This window comes from Rhineura floridana, chromosome 1 (genome assembly GCF_030035675.1).
Source record: "Rhineura floridana isolate rRhiFlo1 chromosome 1, rRhiFlo1.hap2, whole genome shotgun sequence".
NCBI lineage: Eukaryota > Metazoa > Chordata > Lepidosauria > Squamata > Rhineuridae > Rhineura > Rhineura floridana.
The window spans coordinates 147,333,723-147,360,544 of NC_084480.1; the positions used below are offsets into that span (position 1 = coordinate 147,333,723).

The following is a 26,822-nucleotide window of genomic DNA, read 5'->3' on the forward strand; positions in this document are numbered from 1 at the left end:
CGCCACAGAACTCCAACCCTGTGTCTGTAGCTGTTAGCACAGCCCTGCATTCTATTTTTCCATGCGCTGCTCAGTTTTACTTATGTAAGATTTTATACATTATATAGTTTTCTTCCGTTCTTGGGAAGTTTTACTGAATATGCACTCATACGACAATGATGTTGCTTCCCCCCCCTTTTATTTATTATTTATATTTAGTTTATTTTATGTAAACCTCCCAGAGATCCTACATATTAAATGATGGTATTTAATGCTAGAGTAGACCCACTGACGTTAATAAACACAACTGACTTAGGTTCATTAATTTCAATGGGTCTACTCTGAGCAGGATTTAATTGAATACAATGCATAGTGTAGAAATTAAATAAATAAATAAGCCACACGTGAGATTTAGGCTGCAATCCTATGCATGCATATCTAGGAGTAAGTTGCAGTGAACTCAGTAGGACTTTATCCTAAGTGGACATGCACTTGATTGCTCTGTTAAAGAAGAAAGTTGGGATGAAGGTCAAAGCTACTTCTGAGCAGAACAGTGGTGGAGTGAAGTAAGCAATTACCAATATTTGAAAGAAGATTTTTATATCACATGCCAAAAACTTTTAAACTAGCAAAGCTGTCAACACAGCAGCAGAATATTAACTGAGCCATTCTCATGCCTGCATTGCCACTGAACGTGAAAGGCGACTCTGTTCCTTCAGTATCCCAAACAGGAACTCCTGGATCCTACACAGAGTACAAAGTTCTTGTGTAGATGTACTGCTTGCTCGCTGCAAACTTGGGCTTGCAAATTGTGAACCAGGTTCAGAAACAGATATGCTCGCCCCATCCATCCTGCTCTCCTCAGCAGGAATTCCCTCCTTCCTTTTAATACTGATTTAATGTTACACAGGTGCACTGATGCTAACCATTATTAAATGCTAAGCAAGTTCTCTTGTTAAACCAGGGCCTGAAGCCAGGGTTTGAAGTTGGTTTACAAACCTTGGTTAAGAAGAGAATCAGATTTGTGTTAAATCACGGCTAGCATCGGTGCACCTGTAACACTAACCCAGAAAGCATGTGTTTCCAAGGCTTGTTACAGTTTTGCAACCAGCCAGTGACATCTGCACTGGAGCAAAAGGGAAGGAATGAGACTGACATGACTGGCTTTGGCTTTGCTCCGCACCTGTAGCAAGGAGAACAAGCTCTTGGTCAGGACTCCAGCTCATCACAGTTAGACCGCTGTCCACACTCCCGACACACTCCAACTGCAAAAGATCAGAGGCTTTAGACTAATGCTGCTCCTGTGCCGTTAACATCAGCCTGACACACAGAAATGAAGGAGGTGAACCTTTGCCTGGTAATTGTGACAGAAGAAGCTTGACCTGCTGAAATATTGCTGAGTCAGGCCAGTGGTGCTCCTGTCCTAACATAGTCCTCCTTAAAATCCCCAAATACTTCCACAGTATTGCATGAGCCTCCCTCAATGGTCTTGAACTGGTGATTATGCTCCAGGATAAGGCAGGTTGTACTACCACCATTCTCTTGTTAAGTTTTTTCTAAAGAGACAACTTCATGGAGGATTTGACAAATTCATTGAGGACAAAGCTATTAATGGCTAGCAGTAATAGGGATGGCATGCCTCTGAATACCAGTTGATGGGAGGACAAGTTAGTACAGTGCTGTTACACTCCTATCTTGCTTACAAGTTTCCTATAGGCATCTGGTTGGCCAATGTGAGAACAGGATTCTGGACTAGATGGGCCTTTGGCCTGATCAAGCAGGGTTCATCATTCTTATGACAGGAAGAAAAAAGTGTTTAACCATTACAATTAAGATCAGGTTTGGCATTTCCATGTGATATGAAGCCATCATTGGCTGTGGCTTCCCACTGCATGTGCGTGGCGAACTACACATGAGTGGCAATTTCCATTTTCCATACATATTTTCACTCTCATATGCAAGAAATTTCAGGAAATCAATATACTACACTAAAAGAAAGGCAAATACTAAATACCCTGTTGAGGCTAAAAGCATTAAGGCAAGAACATTAAGAATATCCCTGCTATACTTCAGGCCTTACTGTGAGGTTACTGGAGCCTCTCCTGCCATACCTGGTTTGTGTTCAGATTGCACAGTATAACATCTCCAGTTGCTGTAGCCACGCAGACAACCTCTTGATCTGGCAAATCCTGAATACCCACAATGCACCCGCTTCCATCTTCTGGTAGGAAACCCTCAGCTATCAAAGAGACTTCACTTGCAACCTTTAAAACAGAGACACATTGATTTGCTTGTGTGAGTTAGCTCTTAGCGAAAGACCACTGCCAACACGCGTGTGTGAAACTGGCACAAGCATCCTAGCAACATGCATATTTATCTGCCATTAACGCTACAATAATCTGTGGATATATCTTGACTGTTGATGATTTTACACAATGAATTGGCATCTAACACATAGTAAATTGTTAAGTGTACCTATGTTTATTGTTTTAATGTTCACCGCCCAGAGAGCTGTTGCTAGTCGGGCGGTATATAAGCTTAATTAATTAAATAAATAAATAATAAATTTAAAATGCTGATAATGTTTACTGGTTTTAAGATTTTCATGTTAATTGCTGCATTGTATTTTAACAAATAATGTTGTACACTACCCTGGAAACTTTGAGTCAATTGCGGGTTACACACATAATATTGTTTAACACAGTGGGGTTTATATTTGTTTTCTTAGGAATCTTGAAGTCCTTTGGAAGTCTATCAAGGCTTCCGTACTGAAAAGGTCAGTAATATAGCAGCAAAATTTAGTGAAAAACACTGTCATTGACCTTTCCTGAAAAGCATAGCCATGGGGAAAACACTGGACACATTCTAGGTGCACATTTGAATCATGAATTCAGCAAAACTCCAGTTGGTAGCCAGCAGGACCCGAGAGCGTGTCCTAGAATATATCCCAGAATCCTTTGAAATGTGCAGACGTTCTATAGCAGAGGCACAGAAACGGTTCATCAGCAGACAAATCAACGTGGCAAGGATTTCCTGGGAGGGGCACATTTGAACTCTGCCACCTTGCAAGTTTTGATGTTAATCTCCATTCTAAAAATCTATAAACAATTTGAAAAAAGTCTTTAATAAATCCTGCCTACATGTTTTCTGTTTTGTAACATTAGGCAACTCAAAGATCTGCCCTGAACAGATTTAATCCCAGAAATTAAATCTTTGTGGGGAGAGTAAAAACAGACATAAGCAGACTCGATTCCTCCTATGGTATACATAATGCCATTTGAAATGACATAAATTACAAAGTTTATTATGCCCATTCACTCACATCATTAGACCTAGCCCTAAGAAAAGCCAAGGGCTCCCTATGGACAAGAAGGAAAATGAACCGGCGATGGACACTTTTAGTTCTGCAGCAGCTGCTCGGCAGGCAATTCTCAGAACATAAAAACATAACTGACACGTGGCATCTCACCTCTTGTGTGACGGGATCTACCTCCACAATTCCATACTCTGTGCTGACTAATAGCGTCCCTTTGTCCACACGGAGAGAGAAGCCCTGAGGAGTTCCAGCAGTCTGGACTGGCTGGCATTCCCACGTTCTCAGTAGTCTGAGATTTCTCATATTGTCCTCAGTGCACACAGATAAAGAGATAATCAAACTAACAGACTGTACCTTTAAAAAAAAATGAAGAAGTAGGTGACGTTTTTAATACTTGAAAAATGTAATACTTGAAAATGAATGTTTGAAGCACTGTGAGAAAATAGTGAGAAAACTAGGATTGTTGGTGCTTCCATTCCGGGGCTTAATATTGATATCACAAACAAGAACACTTTTTTAAAAAACTTGCATGCATGAGGGGTACAGATCCCACAATAAACACTCGTGTGCGGTGATGTGGTACTGTGATGTTGTGATGTCCCAGTGAGCGATCACCACACCTCTATTTTCATTGGCTCCTCACCTGATCACAACCTAAACATTTTGTTTCTGGGAACCAAAACAATACAAGCATGCCTATTTCCACCAATACCTACGTACAAAAGGATCACTGGAATTTCAACTACCCAGTCTGGAGGAGCTGTTCTCTCAAACTGTAAACACATGTGGAGGATTACATTGGAAATTGCAATTGCAGTGTACACATTGGGACTTTTTATTTCGCATTTTTAATATAGAAGTCTTGTACAAGACCTCTATCAGAATTTTGGTATAGCTAAGTATCAGTTTTGCACAAGACCTCTGTATTAAAAATTGAAACCAACGGACAAAAGGAAATGGATGTGTGTCACCCCACTCCTGCCAAAAACCCACAAATTTCCATTGTGCCCATAGGGAAACATGGCTTTGCTCTTGCAGAGCTCGTTTGGGGAAAAAAGTTTAACTTGTATGCACACAGGTATAGAAATATTGCACACGTGCCCAGAATGGAAAAATATAGTACAGGGTAGGGGAGAATTGGCTGAGTGGAAGGGCCAGTAAATGTGGCATGGGAACATTCCATCAAGGACTACCCACTGATGTGGATAGGAAACGGTGGAATACTTATGAGAAAATCTAAAACTGGAAAATGGAGTGTGTGGATGATCGCATGCCAATTGTGCACATAGAAAAATCAAGTCTGAACAATTCATTTATGGCATAAAGTCCCCTTCTGGTAGCACCCTAGGACAGAAGAATGTCCCTGTCCAAGGCTTTACTTTCCACTCACATAAGAAAACTGCCATTCAGTCATAGGGTAAGTGCACAAGGGAGTGAGGAGGCTCTGTATAAGGGAAAAGCCTGCCCTTCACCCCTGACACTGAGTGGCCTGCCCTCACTGATAGGGAAGCCACAAGCTTTCCTGTGGCGTTCCACAGAGTTCCATCTTTTCCCCCATACAGTAGGGCCCCACTCATATGGCGGGTTACATTCTGGACCCCTGTTGTAAAGCAAAAACTGCTGTAAAGCGGAACCCATTGAATATAATGGCATGCGATGCCTGAAAACCACCGTAAAAGCGGAACAAGCGCCGTATGAGTGGGGCTTTAGTCTAATTGCATCTAATTGAGACCGCTGTATTAGCAAATCGCTGTAAAGCGAATCGCTGTAAAGCGGGGCCCTACTGTACTATTTATCATCTATGTATCAAGCCACTGGGAGCGGTCAGCCAGAGTTTTCGAGTGAAGTGTCACCAATATGAGGATGACCCTCAGCTCTACCTCCCTGTTCAATCTGAATCCATTTGAAATACTAGACAGGTGTCTGGACGCAGTGATGGGCTGGATGTTGAGCAACAAATTGAAGGTGAATCCTGAAAAGACAGGTAGTATATGTTCCAAGTTCTCAAGTCCAGGAGATGAAAAGACAACCTTCTCTGGATGGGGTTACACTCCCCTGGAAGGAGCAGGTTGATAGCCTGAGGGTACTCCTGGATCCAGCATTGTCACTGGAGGTTCAGGTGGCCATGGCTAGGAGTGCCTTTTTCTAGCTCTGGCTGGTTTGTCATCTTCAGCTCCTTTTGGACATAGATTACTCTGCAACAGTACTCCATGCTCTGATAACTTCCAAATTGAATTATTGCAATGCGCTCTACATGGAGTTGCCCTTGAAGATGACTTGGAAACTTCAACTGGTCTAAAATGCAGTGGCCAGACTAGTGACTGGGGTTGCTTTTAGAACTCATATAACCCCTGTTCTAAAACAGTTGCATTGGTTGCCAGTTTATTTCCAGGCCCAATTCAAGATGCTCACATTAGCATTTAAAGCCCCAAACAACATAGGCCCCAAATATCTATGAGACCGCCTCCTTCCCTACAAACTCTCTTGGGTGTTAAGATCAGGAGAGGGGGCCTCCTCGGTAGTTCCGCCACGCTCAAGTTCAGGGCATAGTGGCCCAGGAGAGGGATTTTTCTGTGGCAGCCCCTAAGTTGTGGAATTCCCTCCCTACAGAGGTGTGTCTGACACCTTTGCTATACAGTTTTCGGTGAATGCTAAAGATGAACCTCTTTACCCTGGCCTTCGGCACTTGAGATGTATGCTTTCAGGACATACTCTATTCCTGTAATGTAATGCGTTTTAATGGATTTTAATACTGTATTCTAAATTTCTGTAACCCGCCCAGAGATCTAATGGTGAAGGGCAGGCAATCAATAATAAAATAATATAATAATATAATAATAAAATAAAATAAAATAAAATAAAATAAAATAAAATAATAATAATAATAATAATAATAATAATAATAATAATAATAATAATAATAATAATAATAATAATGTGTGTCTTTACATCATATGAGCTGGTATAGCACAGTGGGGAGGAGAGCCTGGCTGGGAGTCCAGAGTCTGTGAGTTCAAATCCCCACTCATGTCTCCTGGGTGTCAAGGGCCAGCTAAAGATCATCCCACAGTGAGTGGCTCAGGGGTTACGTGCCCTGCCACCTGTGCAGCCGTGGGCAAGCGGCATAGTCCCAAGGAGCCCAGTTGCCCCCCAGCTGGCAGTGGCAGACAAGGAAGGGGCTGGCTTGTGCAGCAGTGGCAAGCTGAGCAGGCCCTAGTCAGCTGGGGAGGACTACCCTCAGAGGAAGGCAAAGGTAAACCCCCTCTGAATACCGCTTACCATGAGAACCCTATTCATAGGGTAGCCATAAGTTGGGATCGTCTTGAAGGCAGTCCATTTCCATTTTTACATCATATACTTAAGAGACACGCATCACACACATATCATGACAACAAGTGTTTTGGAAGGTTAGGTTAAAATGTACAGATGTTTAAGGAGAATAGCTTGGAGAACTTTGCCTAGAATGCCCTAGGAGGAGTTGTTTTTTAACTAGCCTTGCTGCTGTGCTACCCAACAGGCATAACTTTAGTAGACAAAAGTGTTGCCCTCATTTCATATGCCGCTATTGACATCATTTGTACACTAAGACAAATCTTCTCTCTCTTATCGGTAGAACTTGGGTCATCCAACTAAACTAATAGAGAGTTTCAAGACTGATCATTCAAGATAGAAGTGCTTCTTCATGTGTCACATCTTTAAGTTATGGAATTTGCAGCCACAATATTTATTTTAAAATATTTCTAGGCAACCTTTCTAAACTGTGTCTGTTTAAAGCAAGTTAAAGCAGTAGAAGTTTATGATATATCAACAATATAAAAAACTAAACCTTTTCAATTGGAAACGTAACAGGAGCTAGTGCTGCTAGCACAGAAGACGGGTTACTAAGATGCGGTGATGACTGCGAGCTTAGACAGCTTTAAAGGGAATTGGCCAAATTCATAGCAGAAGATAGGTCTGTCAACCGCTGTTACTCATGATGGCTACATGGAACCTCCCCATACAGAAGCAGTACCCTGGAATACCAGATACTGAGAGCCAATAACAGAGGGTGGACCGTTGCTTTCAGGTCCTGCTTGAAGGACTCCTGGAAGAATTTGCCTTTAAACTGTTTGCTTCTTTTCTTCTCCCATCCCTCAAGGCTCAAGGGGGAAATTACCCAGTGTGCTTTACGGCTGCACAATATCAATACCTGGGAACTAGTTTTAACACATCTTACCCTCCACAAGTGTGAGAGGGTCTGAACCATGTTGTTTTTTAAAAAATGGGCGGGGGGGAGTTCTTTTGCCATTAAGGGCCTTGTCATTTTTGTCCTCCATCTATGTACAAAGGGATAATTTGTATAAACCAGAATCCTCAGGTGGAGCAAGGAGAGAATCTCTAACCTCTGGGGTGCTGGCTAACACCCCCTGCACTTCCCTCTTACCTTCCAACAAGCTGCTCCCAAGTGCACGCGCGCAATTTAGCTAGAGACGCAGCGCGCCTGCCATATTAAAGCTACTGTGCGGGCAAAGCAAGCGTAGAGCATGCTCAGAGAGACAGTGAAGCCGAAACGAATGAGGGCGGCTGTGCCTATACGAGGCGCATGCTCAGTGACATTCTGAAGCCAAACCAAGTGAGGGCAGTAAAGCTAACAGCACACCCTATCCAGTCTATTATATTTCAAAGAGCGTGATGATTTATTAATGGGCAATCCCGCTCCAAGACTTAAGCGATTTGCGCGCCCGTTCACCAGCCTTTTAGCGTGGGAGAGGGGTTCTTTCCATTCATAATCTTGTATGAGAAACTGCTTAATTTTAGGAGACATCTTGCGTTTAGCTTTTCTGTTTTTTTTTAAAGTAACCAGCATAGCAAAAGTAGAATACAGATTTTATGGACCCAGCGAATAATGCTTTATCGCATAGCAGTATAAAGTTGTTAATATTAAATAAAGGATGATTAGACGCAATTTTTGTCGTATTAGTGAAACTGCTGAACGAGAATAACGAATATGATACTAATTTTGAGTTTGCAAGAATAAATGAATGGCCCATTAATTTATTTCAATTAGTATTTCTTCCAAATAAAACACGCTTACGAGTACAGACTTAGGCTGCACTTCAGTACGCATTTACCTGGGCGTAAATCCCACTGAACCCAACTGAGTTCTCTTCTGAGTGGACATGTGTTGGATTGCAGCCCATTCGTCACTCAAAGACGCTCTGATCTTTAGTTAGCAGGATTTAGGCTGCAGTCCTACACAATTACCTGTAACCGCGTCGAACTCAACGGCACTTTCTTCCGATTTACAGTATAGATTTTCGGTGGTATTGGTTGATATCGCGGGAATCAAGACTGTATCTACTAAATCTACATCATACCTGGACTAGTAAAGAAGCAGATGAGTGAATTCAAGCATCACACGCAAAATAAAATGTGTACGCGCAACGCATTTGACTGCGCAAGATTTGATCCGGTATAACTTGTACTGGCCTGCAGAGTAACCGCTGCGCGTCCTGCTAGTACAGAAAAGGTAGCATACCTTTTCCTTAACAGAGGACAAAAAACATAGGCAGCCGTATTGATCTAAGAGGGGTGGGAGAATCTATAGTTGGGCAATACCTTTATTAGGACCATCTGAAGTGTCGCCGCAAAATAATGAGCATGCTTTCGAGATCTCTAGAATAATTCATCGCCAGTCGGAAAGAGGAATATTTCTTGGGGAAACGGCACAAGTAACAAGACGGCCCCAAAGAAGGGCGCCCCTCCTGCTTTTCCGACCAAACAGAAAGCAGCGGAATGCATTGTGTTATTTTTCCGGCCGCCGCTCAGAGCCAGCGTGCCAACGCCGGGACTGCCTGGCACCGCCCCGCTCCTAGCCCGACCAGGAAGTAGCTGCCCGCTCGCTCCTTGCACCATCAGAGTTGCTGCCGTTTGATTAGGAAACGGATCGGGCATTTTATAGGAGCGGCGGCTAAAGTCCCCTGTTTGGAAAGAAGGTAGGAGAGTTGATAGTGGCTTGCTCGGGGAGATTCGAGGCTCTAGGCTAGCGTGACTTCATACATATTTACACAGAAAATCAGTCACAATTCTGTTTAATTGGGGTTTCACTCCCAAAATGTGCGTGTGCAACAGGAGAGTTGTCTTGTCTTGTAGTGTTGAGTTGCTTGTTGGTAGCGTGGCCACTTTTACTGCAGGGGCACTTTTAAGAAGAAAGCAGCTCAACAGGTGCAGTTTATCACGGCATGGAGGTAGTATGATGGGTGAGGGAAGCAGCATTGTTCAATTTTTGTCAAGTGGGTAAGATAATGAGAGCTAGTGTAGTGATTGCTCTTAACTTGAGATTTCTTCCCCCAATTTTATCTCACCTCAGTCATGAACTCATTAGGTGGCCTTAGCAAGGGCCTCCATTTCTTAGTTTCACCAGCCACTTCTCTTGCATTAAGGGGATAATATTACTGGCCAACCTTACAAAGTGGCTACATAAGTTGTTACTGGCCCTCAAGACACTGCAATCTTGGCCTGTTTAATGCTTCAGAAATATCACCTTGAAGTGCCCCTGGAAATAAATAAAAAACCAACAAGGATGGGATAATACCAGAGTTGTATGCAGCAACCAGCCTCAGGCACCACTCTGATACTGGCATTTTGGACCAGCTGAAGTTTCAGGATGCTTTTCATGGGATGCTTTTAAATGTGGCTGAAAAGTGTCATGTGCATTAATGGTATTACATCCTGGCAAACTGCCCACATACTGCCACCAAAGCAATCATGGGAAAGGGGAATTCTGCCCTATAACTAACTATTTCAGGGAGGTGGAAGCAGTGGGGTGATTTCCTGGGCCTTCTTCCATTTCTTCATGCAGTCATGGCTTTTTGTTGTCTCAGTCGCCATGAGAGTAGCCGTGATTATTTTGGTACATGTGAAGCAGTTATTTAGAGAAGCAGAAGTGCTCTCAGTTTGGGGTTATGGAAGGAAGTTTGCAAGAAGTTAATCTTTCTAATAACCAGCAGATTCTTAGACTGTGGAATTTACACTACTGTACCATAGAGGGCATGGTTTTTAGGTAGTCAGCAGCATCAACTGCCCGAGCAAATGTTGCAAAATTACTTTTAATTCTACATTAAAAATTGTTTGCAAGACATGAGCAGTAAGCTCCTTGCAAGGGGATCTGTTCTTGCATGTATTGATTTGCTGGTGACAACTGGTGCTTATGCTTTACTATATCCTATATAAAAAAAACTATACTGTTGCTAACCTTAATTGACAACAGTGTAGACTGAGCTTGTTTAAAGCTGTTCAAGGCCCTAAAATAAGGGATTATCTCCCTCCCTCCCATACACCCATTCAACCCACATTCATCCCTTTCTGCTTGGAGCATCCTCTCAAAACACCTGTTTTTTTAAACTGTGCTTCATTGTTCTTCTCCAAAACTTTTCTCAGAACTCATAATTGTTCATTAAACAGCCAGCATTGTCTAGTCTCCCTGCAAACTAATCAGGATGAATACTCAATAAACAGGTTGACTGTGGAAGTGCCATCTGTGCCCTTTGCAATTGTTCACTTTTCAGACAGCTAAAAAAGAATCTGTTTAAAGTTTGGTAGTAGAAGATTTATTTTAGGCATTAAAAAAAAAGTTCCCCATTCCCAATTGCATGTAGTTAATGTGTATCTTCCCACGAAACATTTCTTGGGCTGTTTTGTCTTTTGCTGTTCACATTCCAGCAACAAGATCTGCCCTGCAGGGGAGTATGGAGGCAGATTCTGAGAGCAGAGATTGCCTCGTGGCTGGAACGTCAAGTAAGTCAGAAGAGGGAAAAGCAGTGCTGGACACTGGGAGCAGCAAGGATTGTGCCATAGAAGGAGATGGGCCTCCTTGCCCTGAAGACTGGGAAAATGTATCTCTGAAACATGGCAAGGAAACCCACAAGAAACAACTCTGTGGCTATTTAAATAAATTTTCTGCAAAAGCACCAATCAAGGCCTGGAAGTCGCGTTGGTTCTTCTATGACAAAAACAAATGCCACTTACTTTACTACAGGACAGCGCATGACGTCAACCCTTTGGGGAGCATAGAGATTTCCAGTGCTAGCTTTGATCTTAAGGTGGGAGCAGATGAGGGCGTTTTTGAAATCAGGACCCCCAGCAAAGAATTTATTCTTAAGGTATGTGAAAGACATTGCTGGCTGGTGGTGGTGGGGAATGGTGCATCTGATGTTGTGGCTGGTGGCAGGCATTGAGACTTCAGCCCATGGACAATTTTGAACTGGTGACCGAAAGGGATCTTGGGCAGTGAATCATCCTTCGTGCCTAATCCCAAGCAAGAAAACAAAGGGAGACCAGGCGCACAAGTGTTGGCAGATAATTTATTTGGATTCCTTGTCCCAGAGACTCAGCGTGCTTGGGGTTTTCAACAGAACTGTCCAAGAGGACATACATGGGGAGAGAGAAACACTTAACTTTAGCCTTTAACCCCATAGGGTGGGGGTAGCCAACATGATGCCCTCCAGATGTTCCTGGGCTACAGCTCCCATCAGCCCCAGCCAGCATAGCCCATGGTCAGGGTTGATGGGAATTGTAGTCCAACAACAACAGAGGGCACTACGTTACCAACCACTGCCCTAGTGTATCACCACCATAAGTCACTTTGCCTCAGGAAAGCATCTTAGAACAATATGACTGCTGCACTCCTTGGCATTTCCCCCATCACCTCAGGAAGCAGTGGCCACCAGAAATATCAGAGAGCTTCACGCCTAACTGTGTATGCACTATAAATTTAAGGCACATTCCCCTCCCCTGTGAAAAAAAAGAATACTGACAGCTGTAGTTTAAGGGTGCTGGGAATTGTAGTTCTGTGAGGTGTAGATTACAGTTCCCAGGATTCCTCAGAGGGTGCTTTAAACGTATGGTGTGTGCACCAGTGTGTATCCTTTAAACGTATGGTGTGTATCCACTTTGTTCAAAGATTTGCTGCAAGATTTCTGCCTCCGTCCTCCTGCCCGATCTGCTCTCTTGCAGAAAATGCAAACAGCATTCTCACCTCTCCCACTCCACTTTGCCAGTGCCACTGGAGGCATAGGCCGCAGTCCACCCAGCACAGCCTTCACAAAACAAGGGAGGCCCTAGGTGCTGTTGTTGCAAGGATCTGCAACCAAGATCCCTCTTTTTTTATGTGGCAAACCACCCCTGACTGAGGCAACAACAGCAGTGATGCAGAGAAACGTTTTCTTCAGGCATTCAACAGACTTGCTGCTGTCACTTTGGACCTGCAGCTGTGCTTCTCAAGCTAGGGCTGTGCAAGTCTGAATCTGTGTATATGTGAATGAATGAGTGCAAAAAGACTCTTCTCTCATGCCTTTTGTACCTATCCAAAACGCCTTGCATATCTGGCAACACTGAATCACATCAGCTAAGGAAGCATCTGTGTACATAGGAAGCTGCCTTATACTGAGTCATTGGTTCATCTGGCTCAGTCTTGTCTACACTGACGGGCAGGAGCTCTCCAGGGCTTCAGGCAGAGCACATTCTCAGCCCTCCCTAGCGATGGCAGGGATTGAACCTGGGACTTCCTGCAGACAAAGCAAATGCCCTTCCCCGAGCTACATTTCTTCACTGTGGTAGAGCTGAACACTTGAAGAAGTCAGCTGGCACTCTGAGCCTTTATAAAAGCTTTTGAATCTCACATGTCTACCAGTCTGAGCAGGGATCTTTGCTGTTGGTGGCTACGGTCTGCCTTTGTGTGTCTGATATCCTAGCGCCGTTTCAGCCCATCCACACCAAACATTTAAAGCACTCTTATACCACTTTAAGAATCATGGCTTCCCCCAAAGGATCTGGGGAACTGTAGTTTGATTAGGGCACTGAGAGTTGTTATGAGACTCCTCACTGTTCCCAGGATTCATTGGGGGGGGGGAACCTGTCAGCTCTTCACTGAGACAGTAGTGTCTGTGGGGGTGCAGGCAGGGCTGGAGATCCCTTGGTAATTGCCAGGCCATAAGTCCTCAGCCAGCAGCTTGGCTATAAATCTGCCAGGCTAGCAAGGAGGAAGCAAGATATGGGCAGAGGCCGTTCAAAGTTTACATGCCAAGCCAGAAATCCAGAAGAGACATCAGTTAAGGTCCGGGTCTAGTTTGCCAAGAGATCAGTCCAAGTCAAGGTTCAGGGGATAGGAAGACACACAGTGGTCATGCCTGACATTGTAGTCAGCAACAAGCTGAACCCAAGGTTTGACTTTTAAGGAGCAGGTTTGTCAGCAGGTGTGAGCCATCAGCGTTTTGGCCTTAAGTGGACAGGCCTGCCCCTCTTCTGCCTGACCGTCTGTTGTCTACGCTCTGCAGGTGAGGGGGGAGTATCCTGTTCACTGTCTGCGTCTGGCTGAAGGGCTTCAGCTGTGTCTGAGGTGCTCTGCAGCTGAGGGGGAGAAGGAGCTGGGTTCTCAGGAGTTTCCTCTGTTTCTCCTTCTGGGTCTGCTGCTGTTACTCCTGAGTCATCCTCGTCTGATGAGTCCTCTAATGGGGCCATGACAGAACCCATGACTTTTAAATTGGTATGATACTACTTTAAATGTATGGTGTGTGGATGTGACTTGAGTTACTTGCAATGCCATCCTAAGCATGTTTTATTTGGAAATTAAAAAAAAATGAGATGGACTGCTGTCAAGTCGCTTCCAACTTAATGGCAACCCTTTGAATAGGGTTTTCATGGTAAGTGGTATTCAGAGGGGGTTTACCATTGCCTTCCTCTGAGGCTGAGAGGCAGTGACTGGCCCAAGGTCACCCAGGGAGCTTCATGACTGTGTGGGGATTTGAACCCTGGTCTCCCAGGTTGTAGTCCAACGCTCTAACCACTATACCACACTGGCTCTTGTATTTGGAAATAAAAGGTAAAGTAAAGGTATCCCCGCACTTATAGTGCGAGTCGTTTCCAACTCTTAGGGTTACATCTTGCGACATTTACTAGGCAGACCGTATATATGGGGTAGGTTTGCCAGTTCCTTCCCTGGCCTTTCTTTACCCCCCCAGCGTATGCCGGTACTCATTTTACCGACCACGGATGGATGGAAGGCTGAGTGGACGTCGATTCCTTTTACTGGAGGTTCGACTTCCTCCTTCCGTTGGAATCGAACTCTGGCCATGAGCAGAGCTTCGGCTGTGTTACCGCCGCTTACCACTCTGCGCCACGGAGGGTCTATTTGGAAATAACTCCCACTGTGGAGCTTTTTCCTTAGTAAGCGTGTTTAGGACTTCAGCCTTAGAGACCGAGATTTTTACCTGGGTCTTGTGGCAAGCAAACTCCAGGGCCTTGCCTCCTATGTCACTGTGTCTGCCAGGGAGCTTACAGACTGAACTGCGTTCCTCAGAAACATCAGCTATGGAACATGACAAATTCCACCAACTTACTTGGCACTGAATCAGGTGATGAAGGGAACCAGGCCTCTTCCTCCAGGCTCTGTATAACTTTGATTCTGGGGACTGCTTGTCATCTTCTAGAGGAGCCTTTCCCAACCTGGGGATGATAGGAGGTGTAGTCCCGCAACATCTGGGGACCCAAAGGTTGGGAAAGGCTGTTGTAGAGAAAAAATACTGCCTACCTACTTGGCAGCCTCTCACACAGTAGATCCTGCACCTGTCTGCTCTATGCTCTTTGCTTCTGGCCTATCGGCTGACTAGCTGCTATATGAGAACATGGCACTTGCCTGTCTTAGGGCTAGCCTCTGGCCTTGAGCTGACTGATGGCTCCATCCCCCCTCACTTTAGTATTGTGTTATCTCCTGGAATTATGAGCCCAGTGAACCCTGATAGTTGCCAAGTTGCTGTTCTTGCTCTACGGCTGGGGAACCATTGGCTCTCCAAAGGTCGTTTGGACTCCATCTCCCATCAGCCAGTGGTCAGGGATGATAGGAATTATGGTCCAGCAACAGCTGTGTAAACATTACCATGTACTCTGCATCCAGTGCTCACTCCCATTGCTAGTTTTTGAAGCTGCATTCACAAGACATTAGCCACAATCCATATCGTAGTTTCTTGATAAATACTGCTGTTTGATGTGTTTTCCTCAAGCCAGCTTCAGTCCAACTGGAAAACATAAGCCACATTCACTTCACAATTAAGCCAGGTGTGTACATTTGAGACTGCTGTCATGCATGCACAGATGAGCATTTAAATGACAGCTTCATGGACAGGAGTTCTGGGTGGTTTGCAGGGGTGGGGAAACCAAACAGGTGTTGGGTTAAGACATCCCCTTCCCCTCTCTGATGTGTACCATTACAGTAGGGCCCCACTTACGGCGGGTTACATTCCAGGCCCCTGCCAAAAAGCAAAAACTGCCGTAAAGTGAGACATAGCGCGCAATCAGCTGTACAGTATAGCTGATCGAGCACTATAGCTGATCGCTGTCAGCTGGAGTGCGGCGGCTAGAGCTCCCCGCACTACAGCTGATCAGCTGGAGCACGTGATCAGCTGGAGCGCGGGGAGCTCCAGCCGCCGTGCTCCAGCTGACAGCACTTGGCCCTTGAAGCTCCCTGCGCTACAGCTGATCATGGGGTGAAGGTGGAGTTGAACATAAAATACATGTTATAACCACAACTTTTTGTTGTTGCATTCAAAGACTTGGGAACATTTATAAATAAGAGAGATAAATATATTTTGTCCCATTTAACACCTGTTTTCAGGTCACTATCAGCAACACCACCAAGAAGCCAGGATTCTCTTGATGTAGTTTACGTGGCTACATCCAATTATAGCTGAGTGTCCAGTTAAGTGGAATCTCAGTGTTCTCCCCTGTTAGACATTTAATGATTCATAGCTGGAGGCTCTTGGAGGACAAAAAAATGAAATAAAGTTAGCATACATTTTATTAACACAGAGCCAAGTTTAAATACTGATCCTTTTGAGGCTTTATTTTTTAATAAATAAAAAGGCAGAAAATGGCTGGAGTGGAGTTGGAGGCTTTGACTATGTTACTGTCACAATGTTATCTTTCCCTTACAAATGTATCTGTGATGAGGAGAAAACTCTTGTCTTCAGGAAATTGCTGTAAGCATGGTTTCCTTGTAATTCTTTCTTAAAGCAAAATACTACCCTCATGATACATGGCATATGTTCTGAATGCCTTTTCCCAAGACCTTTTGCATTCTCTGCATGAAAGGAGTTGATATTATTGAAACAAAATATGTTACGTGCTTATCAATCAGATGCAAAATGTAATTTTGCTGATTGGTGGTGGTGAAGATTTTCTTTCTTATTATTATTCTTTTATCCAGCACATTCAGTGTGCATGGCAGTTTACATTGGCTGCGTTCACACATGATGTTCAGCCATGGTTTGTACAACAAATCATGAGTTGTCTCACAGATAACCAAACAAGCTACTGTTTGTTTTGCCAAAACTTCCAGTCACTCTTGCCTCCTGCTTCTGTAGCTTGGCAAGCATCTGGGGTGGGATGGCCAAATAAACCATGGTTAAGCAAGGTTGTTAGGTTCATAAGACCATGCCATAGATTTAAAAAGCCATAGTTAGTAAGCCAACAACAAACCATGGCTTTAAATCATGTTCTATTACCAGAAAGTAAACCATGATAAGACTGCTAGGCTGGGTTTGGATGTTCAGAAAAAAACACATTTTGGCTAAACAAATCATGGTTTAATTAAGCCATTTTTTCATAAGTAAAAAAACCCCAAGCTGTCAACTACAGATGGACTGACCTACGTCTAAAGGTTTGGTGGACCAGATTTTTGTCAGCTCAAATGCCAACCATACCTTCTGGAATTTGTGTGGATTCTTGTGGCTCCCTAGGATTTGCCAAAGCACTAGACCTTGCCTCATCAATGAGGCCTCTGCATCTGCATGGTAAACCAGACTTCACTGCATCATAGAACCTCCCCAATTATAATGTTACCAAGCGGGATTCTGTTCATGGTCTCTTGTTGGATTTGTTGCTGAATTCTATCTGTTGTGGAATTTTTGCTTGAATTATAAAGATCCTGAATTTATTTAATTTTTTAAAAACTGTAGGCTGTCAACAAACCAACCATGATGTACTGGTTGCAACAGTTGCAAATTAAACGCTGGGAGTTCTGTAATAACCAGCCTAGGAGTTTTGTAGAGGATGACACTGATTTTCCTCCGCCTGTGAATGAGGCTGAACTTGACAATGGTAAGCAGCAGCAGCACAAATATGTTGGTCTCTTTCCCAATAGGAGGCAGAATTATTTCATCAGTGCCTGTTTAGTTCTTGCTGTACAAATTAGGCCATTTAGTTGGGCTTGCTTCTCCAAATGTCAACACCAACAGAATTCCTGCATGGCTGAGACTTGTTCAAAACAGACTATTTTTTGTTAATGCAGAAGGAGTTTAGTGAATTACATATCTGGATTTTATTTTTTGCCCTTTTCATAACTTAAGAAGAGTTCTACTGGATCAGATCAAAAGCCCATCTAGTTCAGCATCCTGTTCTCATTATGGCCAACCAGAAGCCTACGGGAAGCCCAAAAGTAGAATCTGTGCATGACAGCACTTTCTTCACTTGTGCTTCCCAGCAACTGATATTCAGAGGCATGCTGCCTCCAACACTGCAGGTAGAACATAGCCACCATGGCTAGTAACCTAGCCAAGCCATCCTCCATGAATTTGTCTAATCTTCATTTAAAGCCATCCAAGTTGGTGGGCATCACTGTCTCCTGTGGAAGCGAATTCCATAGTTTAACTATGCTCTGTGTGAAGAAGTATTTTCTTTTGTTTGTCCTGAATCTTCCAACATTCAGCTTAATTGGATGTCCATGAGTTCTAGCATTATGAGATCCATCGAACTATACCTCTTTAAACCTCGGTTCCTTGTGAGTTTGCAAGCCAAGTGCCCTATGTAGACCTGATGCTATCTGGGCCAACTTGCAATGGGAACTAGGATCATGCCAGCCCTGCCCCATCACCAGTGCACAGGCCCCACTTCTGGGCCTGCCTGGCATGTGCCAATGCGACAGGAGTTCAAGATGTATAGGACTGATCTACGCTATTTCTGGCTCTGAAATTGGAGAAGAGGGGTGTAGACATTGGGCCTGTGTTGATGGATCCCACATGCGTAGGTCCCTGTTTCAGTGGATAGGCAGATACTAGCAGGGGGTGGATGTGATTCTGCTTCCCCACATTCACCTTTGCCCAGACCTCCAAGGGCTGCATTCCAGTAGTGGGTGTGGCCACTCCACTCACACGTGTGCAGGACACACACAACAAACAGCTTTTTATTCTCAGCTGAATCATGCAGATCAGCTGAGGAGCAGTTCATCACACGATCAATGTGATGACCACGGACAAAGTGATCTGCATCCCTAGCAGGGTGCTGGACTGGCAAAGACATTTAAATCTCTTCACCCACCCTCATGCTGTATCTAACTTTTTTTCTTTCTTCTTGCTGTCGCTGCCAAAATTTGAAGGTAGGGGGAGAAACTAGACCCCAGGCTAGAGTGTGCCATGGGCCACTAAACTCACAAACAGTAGAATAATGCCTGTATTAGAGCCAATTAAAAGGCTCTAAACTATGAAGCAAGCTTTTGAGTTCAGCAGAGCTCTTATTCAAACTGGATGTTAAGCAAAATAGCACAAAAAGAGTGGGTGAGGGGAGAGACAAATATAGAGCAACCTTTCCCAGCCTTTGGGTCCCCAGATGTTGCTAGACTACAACTCCCATCAGCCCCAGCCAACAGCCAGAATGTATGAGAACAATAGTCCAGCAACATCTGGAGTCCCAAAGGTTGGGAAAGGCTGATAACAGAGGCATGACGAAAAGCTGAAATCTTCAGTTTTGATGGAAGTCTTGCTGAAATGAAGATGTTATGCAGACTTCAGCCAAAACCTATGTATATCAACTCTGACATAAGCCCCACTGAGTTTAATGGGACTTAACACCCAATTAAATGTGTCTAAGGTTACAGCTGTACCTCCTGCAGAGAGATATCTGGACACAATAAGAGGTATGTTGAGCCTGAAGACAATGGGTACTCTCCTTTTAAAAATACACAAGCTAGCAGTCTTTTGGATCTGTCAAAAGGTGGGGGCTCTTCCACGGCCGGCCTGTTTTCCAGTTCCAGGCTTGCCTGGGCATGCTAGAATTTTTGAAGTCAAAAGTTGACCATCCCACCTGAAGCTGGCTTTGCTCTCCATACCTGCTGCAGAAAAAGTTCAACCAAACAAGATTTCCGTCTCTCATTTGCCCAAGCGGGGGTTATGGTATTTGTGCAACCAGCAGTAGAGAATGCTCTGATTGCTTTCTTTTTATACCTCTTGCTCTGCCCTGATGCACCTGAGCCAATGTAACTTTAGTTTAGGTGTGTCTGAATTCCACCAATCATGCTATAGTTCTCTCTCTCTCTTTTTAACCTTTGTAGCAAAGACAGAACATGAATTTTTACCCCCTGTGAAAACGCCCACAGATGTAGTTGGCATAGAGGCAGACCCTCTACGAGCACCACAGCAGCCTTCTGTTGCTCTTCAGAACATCTCTCTCAAGCATCCTTGGATTGAAATACAGTAACTGTTTCATATCTTTTAAATTCCAGAAATGTAGCTATGCTAAGCCTGTTGCAGCAATAACAGCAGAGTCTTTTTTTTACATCTTAAGGACTAACAAATGCTCTTTTGTGTCATGAGTTTTGAAAGGCACAAGAGCTGACTTGATCAGATGCATGAAACAGACACCCGGGTGGGGATGTGGGTGTTGCTAGAGAGAGGGAAGACACTGTTATGGAAGGTAGCTTTTTACACTTATAAATGTATTAAGATACTCAAATAGATATTTTCGCTTCATTAAACAAAGGAAAACATCTGAAAGCACAGAATTTGCATTGATTAAATCTTGTTGCTTCAATAAACCAATAGATGTTGTGTAAGGACATAAGGATTCTGGATCAGACCAAGGATCCCTCCAGTTAAATGTCCTAACAGTGCCCTAGAAGGGCTTGAGGAGAACATTGTCCTCTCCACCATCCACCCATTGTTTACCCCTAGCATCAAGGGGTGGGGAGTTAATCAGAAGCAAAAATATAGCAAAGTAAACATTGTGCAGGAGCAAATAGAGGTTTTTTGCCCCCATCCACCTTTCTCTTTATTCATGATATATTCTGATAGGATCTTTAGATGTGATTATAATGTCTCTGTTTCACACATGCTTGTACATCACATGATTTCTCTACATTTGATCAATGTACACTTGATGATTTGCTGCCGAATGTGAACCAGCTCTGGTGAAAATCATAGTCTCTGAAGCAATGTAAGGGTGATGATGTAGTCATTGGATGATAAGCATGCATGTATGAACTGGCCGTAAATGAACCTGGCTCATACTAGGAACGACTACTAAATCAAAAATCTGATGAAGTCACTAGGAAACTACTGAATGCCATTGCAGGTGGATGCTGCATTTGTGACATAAAGACCAAAAATAGCCATGGTATCATCCAGAACAAAAACAGCCATGGTATGATCCGGACAGCTTCACCACCTCAGTGGTATTCAAGCCTTAGTAACTCACAGCTTCTTTCTAACCGCTTCCATTCGATTCTGTGCTTTTAGGAACAAGGTGCATAGTCTTTGTGGTAGCCGGTGGAACAAAAGGGACAATGGGGGCGTATCTGGTTTTGAGAGGATCCAAGATGATCTTGAAAATGTAGCTGATGAAGAGCACTTACAAGCAGAAGTGGGAGATACAGGTGTTGCTTTCGACATTATGATGGAAACATTAAAAGCTTTGTTTATTTGGGATTCTGCATATCCCCTTTGGTATGTGTCACTATGTTGTGAGGGAGAAGTGGGGGTGGGGCGGAATGAGCACAAACCAACAACAGTCTGATTCTAAGGATGCTTACTCTTAGGTAAGTCCATTCAAGTAGATTATTCCGAGTAAATATCAGGGTGAAAGCCTCATTGAAACCACTGGGGAAATTTTATTTTTATTTTTATTATTTGATTTATATATGCCCTTCCTCCCAGTAGGAGCCCATTAAGTACAGGGGCATTTCTAGGCATGGGGCCATGAAACAAATTTGCATCAAATTAGCACATGCTAATTTACAGATATAGATACAAATTTAGGCTGACTTTCAGAAGGGAAAAAAACAACAACTCTGCCCTTTGCTGTCATGGTTTGCTGTAAGGTGCCAACAGGATTTTTGGGGTCCAGTACACAGTATGTTGATTGGGCCTTTTCCTCCACCTGCAATGTGTTGGCAAGAACTGCTGCTTATGTATGTTGGAAAAGTAAAACAAGTCTTGTCCAGTACCTAACATTACTTTCTCTCTCACACTCATGCACTCTCTTCCTTCCTTATCCTGTCCAGCTATTGTCTGTACTTGCAAGTCGCCTGTCACCACTCGATACCATCCATCCATGATAACCAGTAACCACAGATCAAACCAATCTGGGCCCCAACTGGAAAGTAGGAAAGTGCCCTATGTACAGAACAGCTAACCTGAGAAAGTAGAAATGTAGGAAGCTGCCTTATACCGAGTCCAACGTTGGTCTATCTAGCTCAGTTTTGTCTACACTGACTGGCAGCAGCTCTCCAAGATTTCAGGCAAGGGACATTTGCAGCCCTACCTGTAGATGCCCAGGACTAAAACAGAGACTTTCTGCATACAAAGCAGATGCTCTGTGACTGAGCTATGGCCCTTGATGTGTATTATATCATCAAGGAATTAAACATGTAGAAGACTTTTCAGAAAACATCTGTTCAGAAATGGCAAAATCTAGAGCAGATAGTGAAGGCTTTTACTCATCTTCCTCAAAATCTATCCAAACAGTTGCCCAAACCCATTTGCTTCTTCCACGGCAATGAGACGATTCTTCACTCTTGTATGTTTCCCCTTCAGTCACAGCAGAGCTGCAAAAAGACACAAGGATGACGCTAAAGGCAGCTTTGGTTAGAAAAAACAAGAAGACAAACAGCAGTTTCCACCGCTTTGTTGAAGGGACAGGAGAGGAGAAAGCTTCTCTTCAGCACCAAGTTTTGGTCCTTGCAGAGGAAATCAAATCTCAGAAGGTAAGCCTGTCCTTGAAATGTGTATCCACAACTTGAACTACAGGAACTATTAATCCACAACTTTTGAACTATAGGAAAATGTCCTGATGCTTATAGCCGTTGATCTTAACACAATATTGTATACGAAGGTGTTTTCTGGTGTGGCTCTGGCTAACCTGATCCTGGTGATGTATAATTGTTGGCAAGAGAAGAACAAGGGCAAACAAGTTGGCTGGGAAACTGGACAACAGCCTTGAAAAATACACAAACAAAACTAATGTATAATGATAAAGATATATATACACACAATAAGTATCACTATAATAAGAAAAAATACAAAACAAAAAACCTGAATGAATGGATAGACAGTCCACAAGGTGTATATACAATTGGGGGGAAAATCGTATATTACAGTAGAGCAGATACTTATAACAATACTTTAAATATGTCCTCTATAATAGTAGATATCCATAACAGTGCAATAAATGACAGATACTCCAGATTATGTTTCTGTTTCAATACTTCATCAGAAGAAGCTATTGTATTGCACGGCAGCCATCCTTGACACTCCCACTAGATTTGCTGTAACTTTTCCAAAACTCAGGGCAAAAAAATGCAATTCTTCCATGGAACAGTAGTCCCATCCACATGCCTCCAAGAAAGAGCTCATTAAACTAGATTTGGTACAGAACAGAAAATGTAAATTTATTTCGCAAACAAAAAGCTACAGTTAAGAAATTGCCATTTTAGTTTTTAGCTACATTTTACCTGTAGCCTTTCCAAAACTCAGGGCAAAAAATCCACAGTTCTTCCAGGGAATAGTAGTTCCTACAATTAAAAATTTAAAAAGCCCAATGTAATACAATTCCAGAAACTATTATGAAAATAAATTTTGGAAAATTGCTTACCAGCCATATGCCTCTGAGAAGGCACAAAAGGAGGCGGCTAGAGGCTGCTTGTAAAATGCTACTGGCCATGACTGGTTATATGGGAAATCAAGGTCTGCTGGTGTGAATCAGTTAAAGAAACAAGGTACAGTGACAACCTCATCAAACAATAAGTTCTATTAAAAAGGTTCACTGACTACAAGGGAGGTTCAACATCTCTGGACTAGTTCACAAAAAAACACAGATAAATCTGGGTGATAAGTTTAATTTATGGATGTGTAAGTAGTAGTATTTTACAAGCAGCCTGTAATGAGGCATTTCTTGCCCAGCCTTGGTAAGGTGGTGGTGGGGGACTAACAGGGAGAAGGAAGTGACCAACAGGGGTAGAAATGACAGTGTGGCAATGATGGTAAAGCTTGTTGTGTGGCTGTCAGCTGGTCACTCCCTTGCAGCCTAACTTACCTCATAGGGTTGTTGTGAGGTGACACAGTGGGCATGGGGGAACCATTAGCGCTGGAACACAGGAAGCCGCTTTATGCTGAATCAGACCCAGTGGTCCAACTAGTTCAATATTGTCTCCACTGACTAGCAATGGCTTTCTAGGGTTTCAGTCTCTGTCAGCCTTACCTGGAGATGCTAAGGACTGAACCTGGGATCTTCTGCGTGCAAGGCAGGTGTTCTGCCACTGAGCTATGGGCCTTCCCCTTGAACTTCTTGATAAAAGTGTTATGAATAAAATGTGTCTGGGGAGTTTACAAGTGGGATAATGGCACTTTCCAGTTGTTTGTCCCCATCATCTGGAATTCAGAAAGAGAGACGGCTGGATAAAAAGAAATCATTTGTACATCTCTCAAGCCTAAATATTATGTTCCCATCTCTAAAAATGGTCAGATGTGTTCTGGAAAGTCTTCTGCATGCTTAATTTTTTGATGATATAAAGCACAGATAGCCGATATGGTGCCTTCCAGTTGTTGTTGGGACTCCAGTTCCCATCAGCCCCAGCCATCATGGCCAGTGCTCAACTCCCATCATGCTTGGAGTCCACCAACAACTGGCAGGCATCACATGGGCTATCCCTGATATAATACATATTGTGTTGGCTAACTTTCTTGAGTTATCTGCTCTGCACATAAGACATTTTATTATTTCCAGTTATGTCGCAGATTGTTTTGATCTGTGGTCGCTGGATTATTATGCACAGATGGATAGCACTGAGTGGTGATAGGGGGGCTTGTGAGTACATACAGTAGCTAGATGGGGTGTGAAAGGAGAAATGTATGAGTGTGAGAGTGATCATGTTAGACGTTAGACAAGGCTTGCCTTAGTTTTGAATATGTACATAAGCAGAAGATCTTGGCAAGAGATTGTGGGTGGGGCAGTGGGCCCAACCCACATACAATGTACTGGCTGGCCCCATAAAATTTTGTTGGCACCGCATAGCTCAGATTAAGCCGATAGCAAGAGGCAATAAATAAAAGTGGCAATTCCTTTCCACCTGTGGTATATTTGTCCTTTAAGAGAAACGGAGGAAATGCTGGCTAAGACGGGGAAAGTATTTAATTAACCAAGCTGCTGAAGTCTAGCAGTCTTGCTCTTAGAGCATGTGCTTAATTAGTTCTTCTGTATGTGGACATTATTAAATGCTTACAAAAGGTTTGGATGTTTTGTCTGACTGCATGTATGAGTAGCAGGCATTGGGCATGCACCCCCATAGCCTACCTAATTGAACTGAATTGAAACTTTATTTTTACCCCGCCCTTTTTCCAAACTGGAACTCAGGGCGGCTTACAAACCTACATGTAGTTAAAAACAGAAAAACATACAATTAAAATACAATTAACCTATGCACAACCTTAAAACCGTAAAAGGCACTTAAAAATCTAAAAACAATTTAAAATAATAATATAAAACAATAAAACAAGCCTTGTAAAGCCCAATCCTAAACACCTTCTATCCCAAAAGCCTAACTCGCTGCTAAGAGCTCATACCTACACATGGTTCTCCTGCTGTCAGAATTCCCTGACAGTATGATAGAGGCATGCATGAATTGCCGTTGAGCCCTCACAGCTTTTGACATTTGGCTGTGGGGAGGCAGGGTTTCATTCTGACACTGATATTTTGCTACAGGGAAGAGACTCTCTCCTATACTTTCTTCCTATTTAGGCTCCTTCCTGGTCAGCAGTCAGTCCACATGCCTAGTTTGCAGTTTAAAAGGAGTGACAATTATTTCTTGTATTGTTTATAATCCTGCCTTTCAACCCAATTGGTTCCCAGGTGGAATTTTCTAGAAGGGAAGTTCCACAAGGAAGACCCTGGCTCTAATACTATTTCAGATGGACGAGTGATCCACCACCGTGCCTCTCTGGATCACATATGGGCATGGGGGCCAGTGTGTTGTCAAACTAGGACAGAAGACACTCAGGTTCAAATCCTTGGCCATCACAAAGCTCAGTGGGCAACTCTCAAGTCTAACCCACCTCATTAGGTTGTTATGAGGATAAAATGAGTGGTCAGAGAGGAGGATAATGGATATTATTGCCAGCAGCTTGAAGAAAGGGCGGAATAAATCCACTGTTCTTCAACCTTGGGTCCCCAGATATGTTGGACTACAACTCCTATCATCACCAGACAGTAGTTAATTGTCAGGGATGATGGGAGTTGTAGTCTATCAACATCTGGGGACCCAAGGTTGAAGAACACTGGGATAAAACTTGTCATGTAAATGGGTGACTCCAGCCTTCACCAACCTGGTGCACCCCAGGTGTGTTGGTCTACAATTCCCATCAGTTCCACCCAGGACTGATAGGAGTTGTAGTCCTACATTAGTCATGGGAAACCTTTGAATCTTCAGATGTTGCTGAACTACAACATCCATCAGCCTCAGCAAGCATGGCCAATGTCTAGGGATGATCACTGTAGTTTAGCAACATCTGGAGGTTCAAAGGTTCCCCACACCTGCCCTAAATGTCTGGAGGGCACCAGGATGGTGAAGGCTGGGCTAGAGGACATTATGAAAGCAAACATTCCTTCAGGCTAAAACGGATCTCCTGCTTATGCCCTACAAGATGTTTCTAGCCTGTGAATACTGTGTCCCAATTCACCTTCTAAATTGTTTCTTTTCTAGGCTGTGGTAGAGGGGTGTTTGTGGAACCATGGCCAATGAATACGGCTGGAATACATGTGCAGTTGTGTAATGCAAAACTGTTACAGAGTTACAGCTAAGAGGGATAAGGCAGTGCCAGTATATCATAAAGAGCTGATCCTCCCCTTAGTAAGTCATTGACATCATTCTACACTAGCCCACCAGTGTCAGACGGGAACACAATCTGAGCAATTGCATCAAAAGGTGATGCAGGCCCTGGTTTCTCTACCAAAATCCCCCACTGAGAGATGTATTTCCTGTGGATCTGCCGAAGGGCAACTTTGTTCCTGATACTTTGGAGGAAAATTGAAGTTAGAACACCTGAGCTGTTACAAAATATGAACTAAATGTTGACCTTTTATCAATGCTCTTGGGTACATTCATGGTGAGGATGTAGAAATACTTCTTAAAAAAGAAATGGAATTCATCATTTTGTGAACAACTGCCAATCAGATTTCTATTTTGTGCTAATCACTAAATGCCTACATAGGAAGCCTGAGCTCAAAATGTTTGGAA

The 26,822-nt window shown here is 43.4% G+C and overlaps 2 protein-coding genes across 8 annotated transcripts in view; one reads left to right on the forward strand and one right to left on the reverse strand.

Annotated features, from left to right (window-relative positions):
• ELP1 (elongator acetyltransferase complex subunit 1) overlaps positions 1–9,139 on the reverse strand; it is a 51,792-nt gene extending 42,653 nt beyond the window's left edge. The window contains exons 1-4 of one of the 3 annotated variants that reach the window (XM_061636176.1): positions 8,894–9,139; positions 3,449–3,649; positions 2,091–2,243; positions 1,163–1,244 (exon numbers count right to left, since the gene is read on the reverse strand). In XM_061636176.1, the coding sequence (XP_061492160.1) occupies positions 1,163–1,244; positions 2,091–2,243; positions 3,449–3,649; positions 8,894–8,908 (451 nt within the window). In that variant the 5' untranslated portion in view covers positions 8,909–9,139. Of the gene's footprint in view, positions 1–1,162; positions 1,245–2,090; positions 2,244–3,448; positions 3,650–7,718; positions 7,890–8,406; positions 8,515–8,893 lie in introns of those variants that run through there. The other 2 variants (XM_061636166.1, XM_061636184.1) reach the window with 2 other exon arrangements.
• TBC1D2 (TBC1 domain family member 2) overlaps positions 8,487–26,822 on the forward strand; it is a 40,003-nt gene continuing 21,667 nt past the window's right edge. For 2 of the 5 annotated variants that reach the window (XM_061636197.1, XM_061636217.1), the window contains exons 1-6: positions 8,826–9,270; positions 10,997–11,436; positions 17,284–17,425; positions 19,650–19,791; positions 20,833–20,969; positions 22,129–22,298. In XM_061636197.1, the coding sequence (XP_061492181.1) occupies positions 11,023–11,436; positions 17,284–17,425; positions 19,650–19,791; positions 20,833–20,969; positions 22,129–22,298 (1,005 nt within the window). In that variant the 5' untranslated portion in view covers positions 8,826–9,270; positions 10,997–11,022. Of the gene's footprint in view, positions 8,805–8,825; positions 9,271–10,996; positions 11,437–13,591; positions 13,609–17,283; positions 17,426–19,649; positions 19,792–20,832; positions 20,970–22,128; positions 22,299–26,822 lie in introns of those variants that run through there. The other 3 variants (XM_061636207.1, XM_061636227.1, XM_061636235.1) reach the window with 3 other exon arrangements.